Consider the following 19,631-nt stretch of genomic DNA (forward strand, 5'->3'; position numbering starts at 1 on the left):
GGCTTTACACTTATGGCATCACAGTTTTATATAATTTTCTTGGGTTTACTCGTTATTAAAGTAATGATTCAAACAACAAGAAGTTTCATAAGTGGTTAATTAAGAATAATTACCACTATCTAATGGCTCAAGTGTGGCTCAAAAGAATCCTTTTAATGGTTTTTAACATCTGCTGTTCTGGTCCCAGACCATAGTTAAGCGTGGCGTGGGAAGTCTTTCAAAGAATAAATTTCAGAGTCATCACTTAAGTATTTATAAGGTTTGTATTATGCTTTGGAGTTTTTGATGAGGGGATAGTACACAAATGTTTATTTCAAGTAAAGCCTTGAAGCTGACTTGAAACAAAACAAAGCCATTCAAATGCTGGTGATGTTTCTGATCTGACTAAATATTTTTGCAGGTGTAAATGTTAAGCAATGTGAACTAAAATGAAGACAATTGGAAAAGTGGGAGTAAAACAAGGCTTTGAGATTTCTGTGTGATCTTCACATAAACTGTTGCTGTAAAAAAATTACACTTCTACCAGGATACATTTTCTTTGCTTTCAGAATTGAACATTTCGCCAAACTGTACAGCCAAAAAATTGGAATCAAGTCTGCAGTACTTCTGAAGACTTTATGGGGAGATTATTATCTAAATACAAAAGCAAAGAAGATAATGAAAGGTGATCAGGTATGGAGAAAAAAATATAACCTGATTTTTATTTTGGAGGAGTTCTTTTTTTTTCTAATTCTGTTCTTCATACTGTATTCTGAAACTTGACCTCAGATCCAGTGTTACTGGAGGTATAAAGTCACCAGGATAGCCTTGCAGCACCCCTTGGAGCACAGAACATTCCAAAATTGACCCCTCAAATGCTGCATGGAGGAAATCCCATCTAAGAGCGTTCACTTAATAAGGGACATTGCGGCTTCAAGGTTTCAGCATAGAATGAAACACACAAGATGAAAGGAAGATTAACAGTGCAGAAACAAGAGTAGGGACTGGGTCTCTGTCCTCTATGAAGAGCTCTTTCACAGCTAATGGTTTGGGATATTCACACTAAAGTTAAGGGAGGAGAAAGCAGTTTCCCTATTTTCATGTAATCGTGATTTTTTTTTTGCTGTTTACATAGGTGATGACTAATGGTTATAAAAAGGGTGATAAGGAGGCTCAAGGTAGTCATGTGCCATATTTATCAGCTTCTTTTTCTGAAATTGAAACCCTTGTCCTCCTTTTCTAAATTTCGTGTTTGTTTTGTCCCTTACACCATTTTTATAAGACAGAGTTCTTGATTTTGAATAAAGGTTTTACATGCTCCTTATGAAAAGTGCAGTCTTAAGCCTATTGGAAAAGTGAGGAGTTGCTGGTAATGAGCTGTTTTTATCTTCTACCAGTCAAAAGGAAAGAAACCTTTGTTTGTGCAGCTGGTGCTGGACAATATTTGGAGTCTGTATGAGGCTGTTATGAAAAGGTAAGAACATCTCTAAAGTTTTCATGGCATCTCTTTCCATGTGCTCTGGTGATTTTTTTCAAATACTTAAGAATTATAGATACTGGTTATATATTGCTACTGTGGTTTTTTTATCTGTTATTATTTTCCTTACAGAGACAAAGAAAAAATAGAAAAGATAGTCACCTCTTTGGGACTGAGAATTGGTGCCCGGGAGTCACGGCATGCAGACCCAAAAGTTCATCTAAATGCCATTTGTAGCCAGTGGCTACCAATATCTGATGCAGTCCTCTGTATCCTTAAAAAAAGATACTATTTTTTGTTCTCTTGGCAGTTCTCAGGCTTCAGAGTGTGCTCACTGTGTGATTTGGTATAATTTTTTTTTCTTTGTGTATGTCTGTGCCTGAGCTAGCTGGACCTATTTTCTTGCTTGTAACATTACAAGTTACATATCTACCATTATTTTTACATTTCTGCCAACTTTGTGCTTTTGCACACATCTTACTTTTAGGAAACTAAGTTCTGAAACTGGAGGTAATTTGACAATACACCTTCATTATGTAGTTTATATTCAAGATTTAGTGGTCTTCCTGAAGATGAAACCAATCTCCTGTTTACAATAGTATCATAGGTCATCTGTCCATGTTGTTCTGTAGGTGTCTGGTGTTACAGTTCAGGCATAAAATTTCTTAATGCAAAATCAGCCTTTGCTGTTTGTCAGCTGGGCCCATTGTTTATAATGTGATACATCTTACATTATGGTAGATGTGCACAAATTATTGATGCATAAATACTGATTACTTCTGTAGATCTTTCCCCAGTTGTGCTGTTCTTAGTTTCCCAGCTGCAATTAGGGTGGGCCACCCCTCCTTCACTCTGCCCCTGATAAAGGGCAAAAAATTCTTGTGACCTGAGAGGGACCCAAATGCACTGTGACAACAGAGCTGGGTTTTGGATCTGCTGCTGCTGGCAGTTAATGCACAGGGCTGAATTAAAGAAGCATTGAAAGCATTTGTCTTCCTGTTGTTTGCATTCAGTAAGGAAATACAAATATGTATCCTTAACAATGTGCTTAGCCATGGTGTGTAATAAAATTCCCAGTCCTCTGGACATCACAGCAGAGAGAGTGGAAAAGCTGATGTGTGTTGGAGCAAGGACATTTGACTCTTTGCCACCAGAAACTCGGGAACTGAAAAGTGGTGAGTAGGTGTTCTCCCATGAACAAGAAAGTTGTTTCTGTCCTGTCTTTGGATTGTAAGATGTATAGTAATCTGTACGTAAATATATAAATATTTCATTTCCAGTAACTTTGTTGATGTTTGTCATTGACATGTCATAGTTTTATGACCAGGCATTTTTCTTCAGTCCCATATATTCATGGGTTTTAGACAGCTTAAGCTGCAGGTGATATAAAGTCCAGGACCCTGAAACTGGGGGTTTTACAAGGATGCAAGGTTAATACTCGTTTTTAGTTCTAAACAGTAGAAGTTGTTATGTAATTGAGAATGAGTATTTTGCTCACTTGTGTATTAAAATCATTAATTTTTAGCCAGTAGTGGTTTGAATTTGGATTTAATTTTTGCAAGTGTATTGATTAGCTTTTAGTAATTAATTATGAATTGTAGCACAATGTTTTGAGGAGAACTTCAAGAAATCTAACAGGATGAGATATCAAATGTCAATTAAAAATGAGATGTGAATGTCAAATTGACAGGCTGTTAGGAATTGTTTCCCAGGGGTAACAAAACTGGCTTTTCATCCTTTATTGAACATTTAAAAACATGGGATTCTCCAGACAGTATTCAACACTGTATTAGTGCAAGTTAATTGGAAGAAATTTGCCTCTGTAAACTTAGATTGTGCTGCTCTTGGTTATGAACAAGTAGTGGACTTTGACATTTAGTATCTTGCTAATTTTTAGTAGGAGTCTTGTGCTTCTGTTTGCCTTTGCTCTGTGGTCTTTTCATATTTCAGATAAAAGGGAGAAGTGTAGAAGATGATTCAGTTTCTATGTTAGAAGTTTTGAATGTTATTGTGTAGTTTGAATTTTATGTGTTTCAAGTTGGCTGAAAAAAGTAGTTTATGGGAATTTCCTAAGCATTGAATGAGTTTTGTGTGAATCTTTCATCTTTTGAGGAATATCTGTTCTTGGAGTGAAGTTGTTAGGATTTTGTGAGCATCTCGACATTTGCAGGTCTTCCTCCTTTAGTTTGAAAGGAAGGAGAATACTTTGAGGTGCTGAATAGTGTTCAGTCTTAATCCTGTGCTGCTCTCTGGTTTCCATTGTGATCCAAATCAGCCTGTAAACTCAACTTGTTTATTTGGAGTATATGTAGGTTTTTTATCAAGAGTTCTATTTTTGCAGTTTTGCTCATTTTATTGCAAAGCACACTTGAAGATAGAGGCAGTGTTATCAAATGAGTAGGCTGGAGAAATTTCCTACTTTTTCCTGTTCATTTGTCCTTGGCATATTATCCATTGAAACAGGAAATAAACAGTAATGCCTACAAAATTAATGTAAAGTCATAGCTTTGCCCATACTTCTGGGGGGAAAAAAAGTGAAAAGAACTTCATTTTATGTTTTTTTTTCAGCTTTTATGAAATGCAGTAGTGAAGGAACAGCCCCAGTTATTGTCTTTGTTTCCAAAATGTTTCCTGTTGATGCAAAGGCATTGCCACAGAACAAACCAAGGTAAGAAAATGTAACATTTTACTTTCTGATCTATGTTAGTTACTTCTGGTGAAAAAAATTATGTTGAAGGCATGGATAAATTGGCTTCGACCTGAGAAAATAATTAATGAATTTTTGAAATTCAGTAGTTTTTTCTGGAAGTGAAGATTTTCTGAATGAGTTCAGGAGGTAATTGTTTAATCACAGTAGTTTTAGAAGATACAGCAAATCTGTTGGAGAGTAGTACTGTTGTCCAGAGGCATCATCCTAATGCATGCAGGGTGAGCAGTTTCAGAATGTCTGGTGGAAGTGATGGACTTGTCACTCTTCCTTGGATTTTCAGTGAGGTTGTGTTGGCATGATCGTGGCACCTTGTGTTGTTACCAAGGAACACTTCCCATCAAACTGGGCAGAGCAGCTCAGTGATCATCCTGTCCATTGCAACAGCAAAATAAAATGGCTTGATTAAAGTAGTCCAAGTCTTGACTGACTTTTGCAGTGATCTGAAGGGCATTAATGCACTTCAAAGGATTTTCTTCTGGGAGATTTGGAAGATTTTTTGTTACAGCCTTTTGTTGTTCAATAGCCATCTTCTTTTCTTTGAGGAGTAGGTCCTTCTAGATCTCATGTTCCTGGCACTCTTAAGTGTACTACTTTAACCTGAAGCCACCTGCTTTTTCTGCAGAAGAAATGTTCTTTCCTGATGAATTTACAAGAATGAGGTTCATCTTAACCTTTCATCCCTCCAAGCCTCTGGAGCATTTTCAGTAGGCAACTTCTATGTTAACTGGCCATTTCATGTTTTTTTTGGGGGGATTGTCACTGTACAGCAAAGCAATAGAGAAAATAATAATTTTCCTGCTAAATTAGACTGTGTTTAATCTTGGTACAAAAAATTCTGCTACTGTAGTAATATTTGAAAGCTTTACTACTACCTTAGGTTTTTCTCCCGCTTGCTAGATTAGTTTCAATTTTTTTCTTACTAAGGTTATCTACAAACCTTCCACCAGAAATCCTCTTTGCACTGTTTGAGTTCAGGGAAAGGATGCACTGTGTGCACGGACTGAGCAGACACTAGATGGTGCAGTTTTGCTTTGAGTGCTGTCCTGGAGTGTCTCGGAATCACAGCTCTCGCTCAGGTGTGGCACAGCAGCGCCATTCCTGCTTTGTCTCCCTTCCTGAGGCTGGGCTCCAGTTATCAGAGACAGCTACACTGAGGCCATCACTTTTTGGCTGTTCTATCACTGATAATGACCTGGTTTTTTATTTGTTGGGAGAATCAAGAGTTTGAGGTGATGAGGATGTGACATGGGGCAAAGGTGGTTTTTACATATGCCAGACACAGAAATTTTCAAGATTTTAGTTTCTTTCTCTCTGTTTCTTCAGTCCATTGAAAATTGTAGTGTCTTGCTCTGCGGTTTGTGTGAAAAATATTTCTTGCTGGCCTTCGTATTAAATTATTCAGTTAGTTACTAATTAGCTAATATTAAAATGAAATCACATTTATGTTTTTCTTTGAGGTAATCAGTCATTATTAGTACTGTCAGATTTTGCTGATTAGGTAACATTAAAGATTTTGTTTTGAAGTGACAGTTGGCTTCCATTATTTGAAAAACTGCAATAGAGCTAAATGTGTATTTCTCAATACTTGCTTTGTTAAGATTCTACAGGTAAGCAGTTCTTGAAGAAATTGGAAAAGGAGGTTAGTTCTAATGAAGGAAAGCAATCTCCATGAAACAAAATCCAAGTGTTTTAAAAACACAGCATTGTGTATCTGTGGTTCTTGAGCATATTTTTAATTGTATTGGTCATTGTGTGCTATTTACAGTTACACAGTGAGGATTGTGCTTAACAGAATTGAATGATGGTTGAGAGGAGCATGTGAGATCCAATATTTAAACAGGTATTCCATGAGGGTGCTCCTTAAGAATGTCTGAACATGGGGAGAAGCAAAGATTATCTACACTATGTCTACTACCAATTGTTTCATGTTTTCCTATTAAAGAACATTAATCCATGTTGTATGTTTCACTTACATGTTAATTTTGAGGAGCCATAACTGTGCTCTCATGTATCTTGATGGATGACTGCTGGACTGATCTAAGGTTATTTGCATCCCTTGAGAGTGGGATCTCATCCTTGGGAGTGGAAGGACTGATTTTGAGCATGTTAAAGCCTGTAAACAAAATCTAAGAGTTTTCTCCAGATATTTTTTTGCAAGACTTGTCTTCTACTTCCAGGGGGAAAAAAGTGTAGATCCATGCTAGTGTCTCTTTTTTCCTTTTGTGAGGTGGTATTGGGTAAGGTTACCTTTTTGTAACTTTGTTAGAAGATTCAAACTGACTTCGTAGTTTTTTATAGTTTGCCTTATTTCTGCCATCTGCTTGTAATACTTATTAAGCATAAGTTGGGAAAAGCAAAAAGCTCTTCTAAGTCCAGGGTGTACAGTAAATGATAACAAAGGATGGATTTTTAATTAAAACGACCTCCTTTGAGACTGCTGTTGGCAACTAATATCTCCTTGAAGGTCACTTTAAAATGAATAGATTCTGTACTAAAACTGGTATGATTTTGCTTTTACTGTTTAAATAGCAGAATACATGGGAAAATGGTTCATTGTCAAGTTAAAGCAGGTTGTCATCTTATATTTATCTTTCCTCTGCAAGATTTGACAATTGACTTTTTGTACGGTACCAGTATGTCATTCATTTTTACCAGGTTTTGTAAAGAAATGAGAATTGTGCAAATGTTTTGTCTTCCAGTTTCTTCTGTCTGAGCTTCTGAAATTATTTGCTAATTCCCACCAAGTCAGGCAAAAGTGTAAATTGTTGGTTAGGCAGAGGAGACAAACAGATTAGAGCCCCTCCTCCACTTGCTTTATGTAATGGTTATTTGATGATGCTGGTGGTTATTTATTCTAAAGTGTTGCTGTGTGCATTATTAGATGTTCATTCAGCATATGCTGTTTCTTTCTCTCATTTCTGCTGGTGTGTGACATTGAGCCCTTGTCTAAGACAGAATGCTCGAGTGTAGGTATGTAAATAAAAGCCAAACTTGGCATTTAGGTTACAGGGTATATAAATGTACCAGTTTGCTTTTCCTGAGGTTCAGAATTCTGTCTGTATATAACCCAGTATAAAAGAGAAATATTTAGTAGTTAATTGCAATTGCTTCCAGCTAATTGCTAGGGGTATTTAATGTAAAATGTTAGGAGAATATAAACTGAATATCATATGTTTATTATGATGAAATCATCTACTAAGTAAAGCTTTTTGTGTAAATCTCACAGTGATGTAATGCCACGTGAGCATAGGAAGCAAACCTTTTATGTTACCTCAAGTCCATCTTATAATCCTGAATAATGTAAATAAATAAAGTGCACTGAAGAAATTCCATTTCTACTTTCCAGTGGTAATAAAGAAAAGTCTATTGAACAGATAAGCTAGTGCACTAAAATTATATTCCATTACTGCCCTGGGGGATATAAAAGCTATAATACCTCTACTATTTTCCTCCAGATAATGTGAAAGATTCTTTTTTCTCCTCAGTCAGCTTTGAAATCAGGACTTTTTTTTTTTTTAGGTGTCACCCTGAAACAGACACTTCCCCATACAATTCTGCATGAAATTATGATGATAGTTGTTTCTTTGTTTTGTGCTACAGCTTGTGAGCATGTCTTAAACAGATTGTACGTGCTTCATTTGTTTTCTTTCTAATGGTGTACAAAAAGTGTATTGGAAAAAGAAAGTCCTGTGATTTTTGCCAAATCTTCAGCTGAAATGAATTGATCAAAATGAGAACCTGTATAAAGCTCCAAGCTCTGTAAGAAATTACTGTCTTGCAAGTAAATTAATTTATATGTTTAAGGCAGTAGAACTTGCAGCGACTTCAGTGTGATCTGAACCCATCATCTTTTGTTTTCTGTAGTAGTTTGTTCTAAATTGTAGTTGGTGCAGTAGAAATGAATAGGGCATCTATCATCTGAATAGGCTGTCAGATTTGCAGGTTAGCATCTGAATTTGGCAACCAGTTGCATAATTAAAAGGCTAATAAATGCTTTTCAAAAACTAAAAACCTTATTATGGTTATAATGAAATAGATTTCAGTAACAGTATACATTTGAATATGGCTGAGACCTTGGCAACTGATCCAAGAAAGAGATACACAGTAATGGTTGAAATTTGAATCTCTGGGTATGCTATAGTTTGTGTAATGGTGAGCTTAAGTGAGTAAAGCTTGTAACATTGTGGAAGAGTTTTGCTTCAAGTTTCTCTTTTCTTTTTTGCACATTTAGCATGTGAGATAAATCAGAGGTCACTCTATCAGCCTGGAGTGTTTTTCCAGGCAGAGTGTGACAGCTTGGGATTGATACCTTATTTCATTACGTGTGTCAGAACGAAAGCTAACTGCCATATAATGTAATACAAGCAGTTGTTGAGTATTCCCAGTTGAAAGAGTTAAGACTGTTGTGTGAAATTTCATGTAAGTTCTGATTTGGATAGTTTTCAGTTGCTCCTTTTGTGTTTACACATTTATTTCTACTGTGAATTGTGTGGCAGTCTCATTGCAGTAGAACTGATAGTAAGTGATCTTAGTAGATGTACATTAGTTTGTGAATGGAAACTGTTCCATTGACATCAAGTAGTTTAATCCAGAAATTAATGAGCTTCTAAAGGATTAGGAAAGCCACTGGACATACACTGTGCTGAAATGTAGCAAACAAGCTGCACTTGACCCAGCTGTCCTTAGGGATGTTGTTAACAGAACTCTGAGTACCAGGTGAGCAGAGCAGCAGCCAATGATTTCACTAGAGCTTAGTTCTGAAGAGTAGAGTCACGAATAGGATTCTCTATGAATTACATGGATTTGAAGATGTTATCAGAAATTACTCCCTCCACATCTTGTGAAGTCAAACATCATGTGTCCATGAGCTCACGCAGTTTAAACTGGTAAAAGCTGTATGGGGAGAAAGCATTCTCAGAACTTGAAAACCATTGTTCATGGCATGAGAGATGCATCACAGACACTTGTTGGCAGTGCTATTAGTCTTTTGGAAATCAGTTGGTGTTTTGACTGTGGTGTTTCGTTTTTAAAATGGTCTGGAGGTTAAAAACATAAACATAACACTTCAATAATCAAAGGCAAATTTGTCTTTGGGGGTTTTGTTCTGATTATTCACTCTTGAGTTTTTGAACTGCATTGGATTGAAGTCTGTGTTTGATAATCTGAAAGAGTAGAAAAGCTATCATGTTCAGAGGATTGATTGCATGAGGAAGTCTAGTTGTCATTCATTTTGAACTAAATGTGTTATCCTGGGGGAATGTGGGAATCATAGAAGTAGTCAGCAGGAGCTTGCTTACATAACCTGAAATCTAATGCCTTTAATCAGCAATCTATTAAATGCCAATAGTATGGATATTATACTCTTTCCCACATTGTTATTTCCAGAGCATTTGTTTACGACATGTTTGAGTTTAAGATGAGTTGGTAATGATGTGGTCACCCTTTTATGCCAGCTCCCTTACTTGTGCCAGGTTCCCGTGTGTGGATGCTGTAGCATTTCTCTGGAGGCAGGGAATCTCTTTCTGCTACAGAATTTTTATTTGCTGGTTTTTGTCTGCATGTTGCCATTTTTTTTTCCTGCCAATACTATGAGGCAGTTGATCCTTTCTAATGGAGTGGAAAAGGGGAAGGGGGGAAAAAGAAGAAGCAACCATTCTTTTGGTGTGGGCAGCTTTTGTTCAAAATTGATTTTGCTTCTGATCGGTTTTGCCAACTGGAGAAATTGAATAAATCGGGGTATAATTTGAAACTGGTTTTGTTTTAGATCCAGTGCCTTATGTGCATTAATCTTTTTCTGTGTTCTGCTAGATTGTGTTACAACTCTATAAAAGGATTTATTTGACAACATTATCTTTTTGTAGTTTCTAATGATACTACCGGGAGTGACTAATTTTGTAGAAATTGATGGTGACAGAAACCAGGATGGAAGTCTAGGTTGTACCTGCTAGTTAAAGTCCCACCTACACTCAATCTGCTTTTTTAGCAAAATGAGAATATTATTTAGTGTGTTTATATATATTGCAACTTAGACCAGTGCATTCAGAATCTTAAGGTACCTTAAATATTTGTGGTTAGGGCTATTTGACACCTAAATATACTGATACTTGGGAAAATACTGTGTAAAGTGGAAAAAAGCAAAGAAACTTTGTTCTTTTACTCTCAGGATTATTTACAAAAATGAAAAGTATTTTTGGACAATCAGATGTGTTGGAATGCATACACAGTCCCTGTATGTATACTATGCCATCATATATAGACTATGTTTATCACACCCTTGGCTGCCTGATCTGTACTTTCCCTATCAATCTATCTCCTCTAGAAATTTTTCTAACATTCCAAACCTTTAAATAACTTTGAACAGCTGCCTTCAGGGAAAAAAAAAAATTATAAAAAAGTTTTCTTCTCCACCATCTGCTTTGCATTTTGTATTGTTAAGCCTCGCTCTCTTTAGCAGTAAAATAAGGAAGCCAAACAGAAATACCACAGTATTTGAAATTTCAGAGATCCATTTTCTTAATTCTGTCATGCTTTAATAGACAGTTTTTCCTTTTTTTTTTTTTTTAAAATGAAGTTACTAAGAAGTTTGAAGTGGTGATTTTGTCTTGCATTCTCCTTTTCTATAACATGCAATGTGTCTGTCCCAGATTCTGAGTTCTAAAAGTCTGTGCTTCAAATTCTGACATTTTATCCTGGGGCCTCTCTTAGGTAACTTTGAGAGAGATTTTTAACTTATGTATAGTTTTCTTACTCTTTCAAATTGAACATTTGAGTTCAAGATAAGCGTGATAACTGTTCCAAGTGATTTCTTCATGTTCTATAAAGAATTTTGATTCATGAAGTGTCTCATTTCTTAAATTAAGTCTCTTGCAGAAGGTGCAAGAAGGTGATTTTCTTGAAGGAAATCATTCTGATTATGATATAAATAAAAATCTTACTGGCAGTGAGTTGTTCTCAGCCATGTAATCTGTTCAAGGCTTCCTGCCCCTAATTAATCCAGTTAAGAGCAGAGTAGGTGTTCAGTAACTACTAACTGCACATAAAACCTTTGACCTGTGATTAAAAGGGATTTTCCATATTTTGAAGTGTGTAATAGTTGATGTGGCAAAGTGAGTCAATCTTGCTGTGCTTTTTTTTAGTAGAGATCATATTTATATGGCTGTTCTGTAAACAAAAATGACTCTACTGCTGTAGTGCTTCCTGTGGTTGTCTTCCTCTTATCATTCATTACTGTTGCTATTCAGGAAATCTTGACCTGTGTAAGTGTGGAGGCTGAAGAGGGGAAGTGACTTGTCCAAGGCTACTAAACAAACTCAAACTACTAATGGGGCACTTTTTGTTTTAATGCTGTGTGTTTCATGCAGTTGATTGAAAAAATCCTAAACCATCTGAACACTAAGGACTGTTGGTTTTGTCTCTGTCATGTGAGCAAATGCAGGACAAGACACGTAGGTGAGGTTTTGCTGTGGGACTATGTTCACCTTCTTCAGCTGAAGTCAAGGTCTAAGACTTGGTGCTTCGTTTGTCCAGTTGTGTTGTAGAAATGCATGTTTTAGGATAGAAAGACTTCTGTTCCTTCTCTCGAGGTAGAATTAAAGCAATATATATGTCCATTGCTCTCAGTGCAGAAAAAAGCAAAAAACAAACAAAAAACTCCAACATTGAAAGCATTCTGGTTCCATTAAAAAAATTATGTCTACATAACTTAGTTATTTCTTCTGATTTTAAGTTATAGCACTAAAGATTATTTTTTTAATGTTGGCACATAACGGCACATTACTTGAGAATTTGTTGATACTGAAATTAGTAAACAGAATAGATTATTCTTGAAAGTATCTGTAATGGTTAAGTTTCCCTTGTTTATATGGGAAAATAATAGAAACAAGAGTAATAACTGAAAAGAGATGACTAGTATCTGAATTTATTTTCTATCTTTGGAATCATTACATTAGAGGATAACATCAAATAACTTACTTTTATTTAGGGCCAGATTTAAAAATTAAATGGACAGTTTTGGGCAGTGCTGTTAGATTTCATATGTGTGTAATGAACATCACTTTGCTGTTTAAAATGCTTGCATTGACAAACAAGTCTCTTTATACTGCCTTACGTAAGAATGTTGATAATATTCTTTATCTTTTATTATTTATTGCTTTAAATCATACTTTGAAGCACTTTGCTTTAAGGCAGGGTGTACCAGTGAGTGGATGGATGCATCAGACTATTAAAATTGTTTTTTGTTGTTGTTGTCTGTTTTAAATCTTCTGCCTTAATGGGCTTATTCACTTTATGAAAGGTAGCTTTAACAGGCAAAGGCTTTTCCCTGCATTTGAGCACTTGCTATAAAGATTACCTTGAAATAATAAAGATACCACGAGTAATTAAAAATGAACTGTCATTTGATCTCTATGTATTTGGAAGAAAAATGAAAGCCTAAATATGGTAGAGGAAGAGTTTGCTAATTTTAGCTGACTTCAAATTACAGTGTTGGGGGACAAAAGGCATTCTGCATGATTTTTTACTTATATCAAATAGAGTATTCTAATTACTGTTATTTATTTTAAGATAATTGACATTGCCAAATAGTGATGTTTTAAAATACAATGTAGGCCATTAACTCAAGAAGAAATCGCTCATCGGCGCGAACTTGCGAAACGAAGGCATGCAGAAAAATTGGCAGCAAGTCAAGGGAAGGAGCTGTCAGAAAAGCCCCCAAGTGAAAATTCATCTGAAATAACTGGGAACACTGGTGATACAAAAGGTGTGTGGTACTTGATAGCTGTTTTTTAGGAGGATGTTAGATAGTAGTGTCTTGGTGTTGCCAAGGGGCTGCGTACAAATCCACATCGTGCAGCATCCACGTGCCAGTCCAAAGTTCAATGTGTGGAGCTGAACAAAGAGTGAGGAGGGGTTTGTAAGAAAGCTGATAGCTCATAAATGGTGAAATAGTGGCATGGGTTCCTGTTCCTTAGCCTGAGAATGTGCTTGATCTCAGTACTTTATTTGAAGGGATATGATGCTTGAAGGAGATGCTCTGCTAAAAACTGTGTAACTTTCAATGCCAAACAGCCAATAAATTGGTACAAAAGCAGTGTTATGAGCAGCAGCACTGGGTAGCAGTTGTGGGGGTTGGTCTTTAGTGGTAGGACAAGAGGAAATGTCCTCCGATTGTGCCAGGGAAGGTTTAGAGGAAAAATTTCTTGACCAAAAGTGTAAAGCATTGGAAGAGTGTGCCCAGGGAAGTCATTGAGTCACTATCCCTGGGGATACTCAAAACATGTGACACTGAGGAACATGGGTTTGTGGTGGACTTGGCAGTGCTGGGTTGGACTTCAGGATCTTAAAAGTCTGTTTTAACTGGAACTATTCTGTGATTCGCCACTGTGCTAGTTTGAAAACAAACCAGTGAGAGGCACCAAGTCAGAATAACAATTTAATGGAAATTAGAGAAAAGGAAAAGAAAGTAAAAGAAAACACTGACAGAGTCAAGATACAACCTGAGTCCCTGTTTGGCAAGCTGCAGTCCTCTGAAGTGGTGATCCTGTGGTAGAAGGGGTCTGCTCTTCCTCAGAAAGTCCAGTGGTGGCTGTGTAGCTCCTGTCCTCTGGAAATCCAGTGGAAAGAGCGTCTCTGGTGTTCAGAGTCCCAGATTATATCCACGATGGGATGCCTGGTTCCTCCCTCGGGGTGGAGCATCTCACAATGGGGTAATGAGTCATGAGGCCAAGTGTTGATTAGGCTCATTAACAGAAGATAGTCCGGAGGGAGTTATCTGGGAGTCATCAACAGAAGATAGTCCGGAGGGAGTTATCTCTGAGTCATGCAGCAGGACAATGATGGGCCATAAACAGCAAGATAGTCTGGGGGGAGGAGGCAAGGAAACACTGCCCCACCTGATTTCCACAGCTCATGAGGATGGGAATAGAATACACCTCAACCCAGGACAGCCACATGTGGCAATATAATATATAACTGACTTTTTTTCCTTCAGATGAGGAGGCAGAAAGTGGTTTTATGTTTAATGTATTTTTCTGACTGGTTAGGTGAAGAGCAGCAGCTCACTGGTCAAGGAGACAGCATGACCTCAAAGGCTGTGAAACAGGAAGCAGACAACAAGGACTATTTCATTGCTTTTGCCAGAGTGTTCAGCGGCGTGGTGAAAAGAGGGCAAAGAATCTTTGTTTTAGGACCAAAATATGATCCTGCAGAGTCTCTGCACAAGGTAAGAGGTGACTGTGAACTGTTGCAATAACTTGGGATTCTTTTGAGACACTGATGACTTAACTTCTTACACGTGTCTCATTCAAGAGATAAAAAAAGTTTAAGTGAAAAATTCCAGAAAGTATCAAAGTAATTAAGGTAATTGTGCTAATAGCTGATTGCAAACTCATTATAAACCTTAACATTTCCAAAATAAAGTACAGTGTTGTATTAGCTAACCATAAATCCAGTGTGTGTATATTTTGTTTTTAAAAAAATGTAAAGGAAAAAGCAATTCTTTTAGTGAACAGAAGGTGCACAATAGTGTTGGGAAAACTAGAGTTAAATGTTTTGAGATTCTGATCAAAGAAGTTCATTACTTTTGAATTTACTTCAAAACATTTGTTTTTTTGGTGATAATGAAAGGTGAGGTAGAAGTAGTACACACCTAAAATTTGCCAAAGAAGGCATTATCTTTTTTTATCTTCTTGGTAACATTCACTTGTTTGCCTCAAGCCTGGATTTTTGGGAGTGTATGTTGGTTTTTACCATCTAAGGTTCGAGATGGAAATGCTCTAGGTTATATTTTTTAGCTTTGGAATGCAAGGAGGTGTTGTGGAAGGAGTTTTTATCCGAGCTAAGTGATAAATACCCAGATGCTGGTTTTGTGCTCTGTGTAGCTGTCATCCCAGTGCTCTGCCACAGATGATCTGCCAGCAGTCCCTCATATGACCTGCTGTACATTGGAGAACCTCTACTTACTTATGGGAAGAGAGCTTGAAGATCTGGAGGAAGTACCTGCAGGAAATGTTCTGGGTAAGAACTAGGATTTAATTTCCTACAGCCTGAATCCTTATGTCATCTAAAATACACTGAAATTGGTGTGATGTGATTAATAAATAAGAAAACTTAAATCCATGAATATTTTTACGTATGTTGTATGTGCAAAAAAAGGAAGGCAGCCCAATTAAGTTGGGATTTGTGTGCACTTTGAAGAGGAGAAAACTGGGGATTACATTAGCCTGTTATCTTCAGGTTGGATTATTGCCAGGGAAGCATTGCTGCCAGGAATTGCCAAAGGCAGTAGTAAATTCTCATATTTCATAAATTGCAAGGATTATTTATAATATTTTCCCAACAGTGGAAGTTCTTTAATGTGACATTTCTAGTGATGTGGATGAGTGTAGTTTTATTTATGGGCCTGTTTGAACTCTGGTGCTAAAAATTACTTTTTTTATGGCTGTGGCAATTTTGTCACTTTCTCCATGGACGAAGTTGTAAAAGTCAACCTAATCATTGAGTTATGTTCTTTTGTGCCAGATTCTGAGCTGCTTTGCTCTAGAATGAGTAGCATTCTTCAATGGTTTTGTCCTTTATTTGTCTCTTTTTTTTCATAACAAAAGCAATGTTAAGAATTTAGAAAGTGTAAACTCTAAAAATGACTTGGTTCTTTTTTTTCATTGTGTTAATGAAAATGCTTGAACTACAGCAAAATACAATAATATTGTCGTGTGCTGCCTGATTTTTAGAAATTTATGGTGTATATATATAGTTAATGAAAAATAGGTGTACCCTGTAAGGGTTGAAATTTTTTAATGTAGGCAGTTAACTGTGCTTTGTCTCCTTTATCATGGGCCTAGCATTCAGAACATAAGCAGCTGGTGAATTTATTTCATTTGGAAGCTTAATGTTTTAAAATTCTGAATTATACCTTACTGTAGTCTGATTTTAATTGACCATTTGCAGTATGAAAATGGTGAGTGTGCCTGAGTGTGTATATGAGTGAGTATCTGAAAACAGATGAAGTATAAGGTCTGTTTACTTCAAAAAATGATTAAAAGTTTGGAAAAAAATAAAGAAACCCATCCCAAAACTCTCTGCAGTAAAAATGAAAGGATGTGGTCTTCGTACTTAGCAAACAGTAAATACTCCTGGAGCTGCTTCCTGCAGAGGAAAAATGTATTGTGAGGATTTTGTTATGTCTTTAGTGTTAAGAGTTGGACCAAATTTTAAGAAACCTTTTTGTAACCATCAGATTCTACCAGAAGTTGTTGGTAGTCAGGTGCTGAGCTGTGTTGCTCTTCAGTGGTGTCTAACTTTTCCATAAAGAAAAACAGTTTACTTCAGTAATATGAGTTCTAAATGGTCATATTTAGAAGAATTCATTGGAATTTTAAGATCAGAATTGACAGCCAGACTATGTTTGGTATTTCATCTTTTATCATCACCTCACTGTAAAGTGATGACCCAGAGCAAGTTTTAATTTTTATGTGAAACATAGAAGCTTAAGTCTGTATGTTGGGTTTTTACATCTCATGTAATTTTAATGATTTTTTTTTTAGACTAAAAATCCTAAATGCCTTTCCTTTGTTTCTCCCATTTCCCTGTAAGGCTGCACTGTTGATTTACATAAATTCAATAAACAATTTAATGATTTGATGATGGTTTACCACACTCAGAAGAAAATGCAATGCATTTATATGAAAGGAATGTATAACAATGGTGATGCAAGACTTTTATTATTCCAGTTAGTAACAGTGATTTCTGTTTGTAAGGCCATTTGTCTTCCAGCTTTAGAGCACACAGCAGTGATTTCTCTCCAGCCATATAAGGAAATTGCTTGTGGATTATATAGTAAATTAAGGAAGCTTTTCTGAAAGCTCTGTGGTTTCACTCTGTATAATTAAGTTATTGCCATAAGGAATACACAGTTAATCATGACTGCCTATTTCCACTTTAGACTCGTGATATAGATTTTTTTCAGATTTTTTCATCAGGGTTTGGGGTTTTTTTGCTAATATTTATACATTGTTTCTTGAAAGGAAGGATCTGCTTGTTACTAGTAAGCGGCCTTTTTATCCTTTTTACTGGCTTATGCAAAGGTTTAATGATCAAAGACAAGGCTTGATACAGAGGTTGTTTTACCAAAGATGGAAAGATTTAATCCCTTGTTCCTTCTGTTCAATGAATATTTCCTTAAAATACTACTCTCCTTTTAATTGATGAAAATCTGAGATTGCAAAATATCCTGAATAGAAGGGGCAGTGAAGCGTAGCGTGTTTGAACTGCAGAGCTGTGACAAACAGAATTCCACAACATCAGGCTGGAAAGAGATACTATGTCCTTGTCTAATATGTGTAGCCATTCTGGAAAGCTTTGGGCAGTTATTTTCTGGTATTATTTTGAGTTCCTGGAAGTTAGGAGATACAAAATATTTTGTGTTGGTTAATTTGTGTTGCAAGTTTGCAGCTTGACTGTTTAGCCAAAAGTATTTGTCAAAAAGCTTTAAGCAGTATGTCATTTTCAAGTAGTATGGCAAATACAAAATAGAACCCCTTCCATAGAGCTGTTTGTTATTCAGAATTTTTCTTTGCAAACTTGTGACTACTGTGCATTTTTGTAGGCCTTGAGTAGGAGGTGAAATATGATTGAAAACAAAAAGTTCTTGGGGACCAAGGGTAATAAAGTCTTTGTAATAAATCTTCTTCTAAAAATTATTTGTCAGAATAGTCTATGAAAAGAATAAAATCCTTGGCTTAGACAAAAACACCCAGTTTGTAGAATCTGTAATTTAGAAGGACTGTTGATTTATCTGAGAACTAAAAAGGAGTATATGAACAAAGTGCCCTCTGAGAAGAGAGTACTCTTATTTTTCACCTTTTTATTTGTCACCTTTTTCCCCACCAGCACCTCTGTGAGATGTCCTGTGCCAGCAGACAGGATATTTTACTTGTTAACTGGCACTGCAAGGCTGTTCTTTGTACTCCTTTGAATGAACGGAGACCTTGCAGGAGGAGAATCTAGTTACTGGAGCAGCAGATAAGGTTATACCAGATTAGGCACGTGCCCTCGGGTTCCAGATGGCTCCTGTATTGAGTTGGAGCTGCTGAATGAAGAACATGATAGTCTGTAGAATGGGCCAGGAAGGTATCTGCAGGTTTAATTTGGAAAAATGTTGGAGTACTGGTCCAAAAATAAATCGTGTGTCTTGGTGCACTGTTTCAGGAATGGTTCATTTGTCCTCTGTCATGTCAGATGCCATTCCAAGGTGTGCAGCTGCTGAATTTGAACCTCCCTGTGGGCATCAGCTCTGACTGTTCTGGGAGTGAGATCCTGGTCTTGCCAGTAGTCCATCTGCATGGACCTGATTGTAGTGCTGGCTGTCTCTGGGTCATTCTGTCCTGACTTCAGGGCCATATCAGCTTCACTTGGGCTGAGGCCTTATTATCTTAACAGAAGCAGTGTTCTGCTTTGTGAATTCTAGCTAGGTATGCCAGAACCATGCTTAAATTCCAAATATAGATGTACTCTGTACTTGCAGACATTAAGTGTGACAATTACGTGTGCCACCCAAATCCTTATGTCAAAATAAATTGATTTTTGATTCCAAGACATCTCAGGCACATTTTGTGCTTCCCTTTTGGAAGCTGCCTGAATACCCATTGGAAAGAAAAGTCCTGTATCATAGACCTCAGACACAATATGTGCTGTTTGGACAATACTGTCCTTCTGGAACTTTTAGGAGAGAAATGGTACTTAAATATTATATTCCAAAGACTGCTGGACTGATGTACATTCTCAGTGACACTATAATTAACACTGGCCTTTGTTTCCATAGTATCATCTATGTAAATAGCAAGGTACTCTAACTGTCCCATGCTTCTTAAAGGCTTGTCCTTCTTTCCTACAGCAAAAATACAACAGAAAAAGGAGCTTGATGTAGGCAATCATCTGGCTATCCAGAGAGTTCAGCTTCTTTAGGGAGAGTTACAGAAGCTTAGGTTCTTGCTGGGACACTCCCCTTGGGAATATCAGTGGCACTGGAGGTTCCTGCTGCCATGCAAACATCTCCAGAGGTGTTGGATTTGACAGGAGGTGAACCCTGGCTGTAGTGTGAAATCCACTGGTCTCTAATTTGATTATCATAGCTCTTCTTACTAGTGCTTGGTTTCTCTTCTAAAAAGGAAAATTAGAAGTGGTCCAGTTGGAATATATTAATTGGTTTAGTTTGGGTGTTGTAGGTAAGTTCTTTTGTTTGCTGAGTAGTGTTAGATATTGTTTAACAAGCCATAGAGACTGATAATGCAGGTACACAAATAGAAAAATTAACATTACCACAAACAATTCTTCTTTTTCTTTTTTTTTTTTTTTTGTTAATGAAAGTTGTGGGGAAGCAGCATTTTTTAGGTCTTTCCATGAAAGAAAAAAATGTTGCTTGTTTACCAGGAGGCAAAACAAGAACTTAAATTGAAACAGTGTTGAAAGCCC

General features: G+C 36.7%; 1 protein-coding gene across 5 annotated transcripts in view; it reads left to right on the forward strand.

Moving 5' to 3' along the window:
* EFL1 (elongation factor like GTPase 1) overlaps positions 1–19,631 on the forward strand; it is a 66,881-nt gene that overhangs the window by 6,732 nt on the left and 40,518 nt on the right. For all 5 annotated transcript variants that reach the window (XM_069025502.1, XM_069025500.1, XM_069025504.1 and 2 more), the window contains exons 8-15: positions 549–672; positions 1,377–1,453; positions 1,589–1,725; positions 2,509–2,631; positions 4,025–4,124; positions 12,773–12,924; positions 14,207–14,385; positions 15,044–15,179. In XM_069025502.1, the coding sequence (XP_068881603.1) occupies positions 549–672; positions 1,377–1,453; positions 1,589–1,725; positions 2,509–2,631; positions 4,025–4,124; positions 12,773–12,924; positions 14,207–14,385; positions 15,044–15,179 (1,028 nt within the window). The remainder of the gene's footprint in view (positions 1–548; positions 673–1,376; positions 1,454–1,588; positions 1,726–2,508; positions 2,632–4,024; positions 4,125–12,772; positions 12,925–14,206; positions 14,386–15,043; positions 15,180–19,631) is intronic.

The sequence above is a fragment of the Aphelocoma coerulescens genome, chromosome 10, assembly GCF_041296385.1.
Source record: "Aphelocoma coerulescens isolate FSJ_1873_10779 chromosome 10, UR_Acoe_1.0, whole genome shotgun sequence".
In the NCBI taxonomy this organism is placed as follows: Eukaryota; Metazoa; Chordata; class Aves; order Passeriformes; family Corvidae; genus Aphelocoma; species Aphelocoma coerulescens.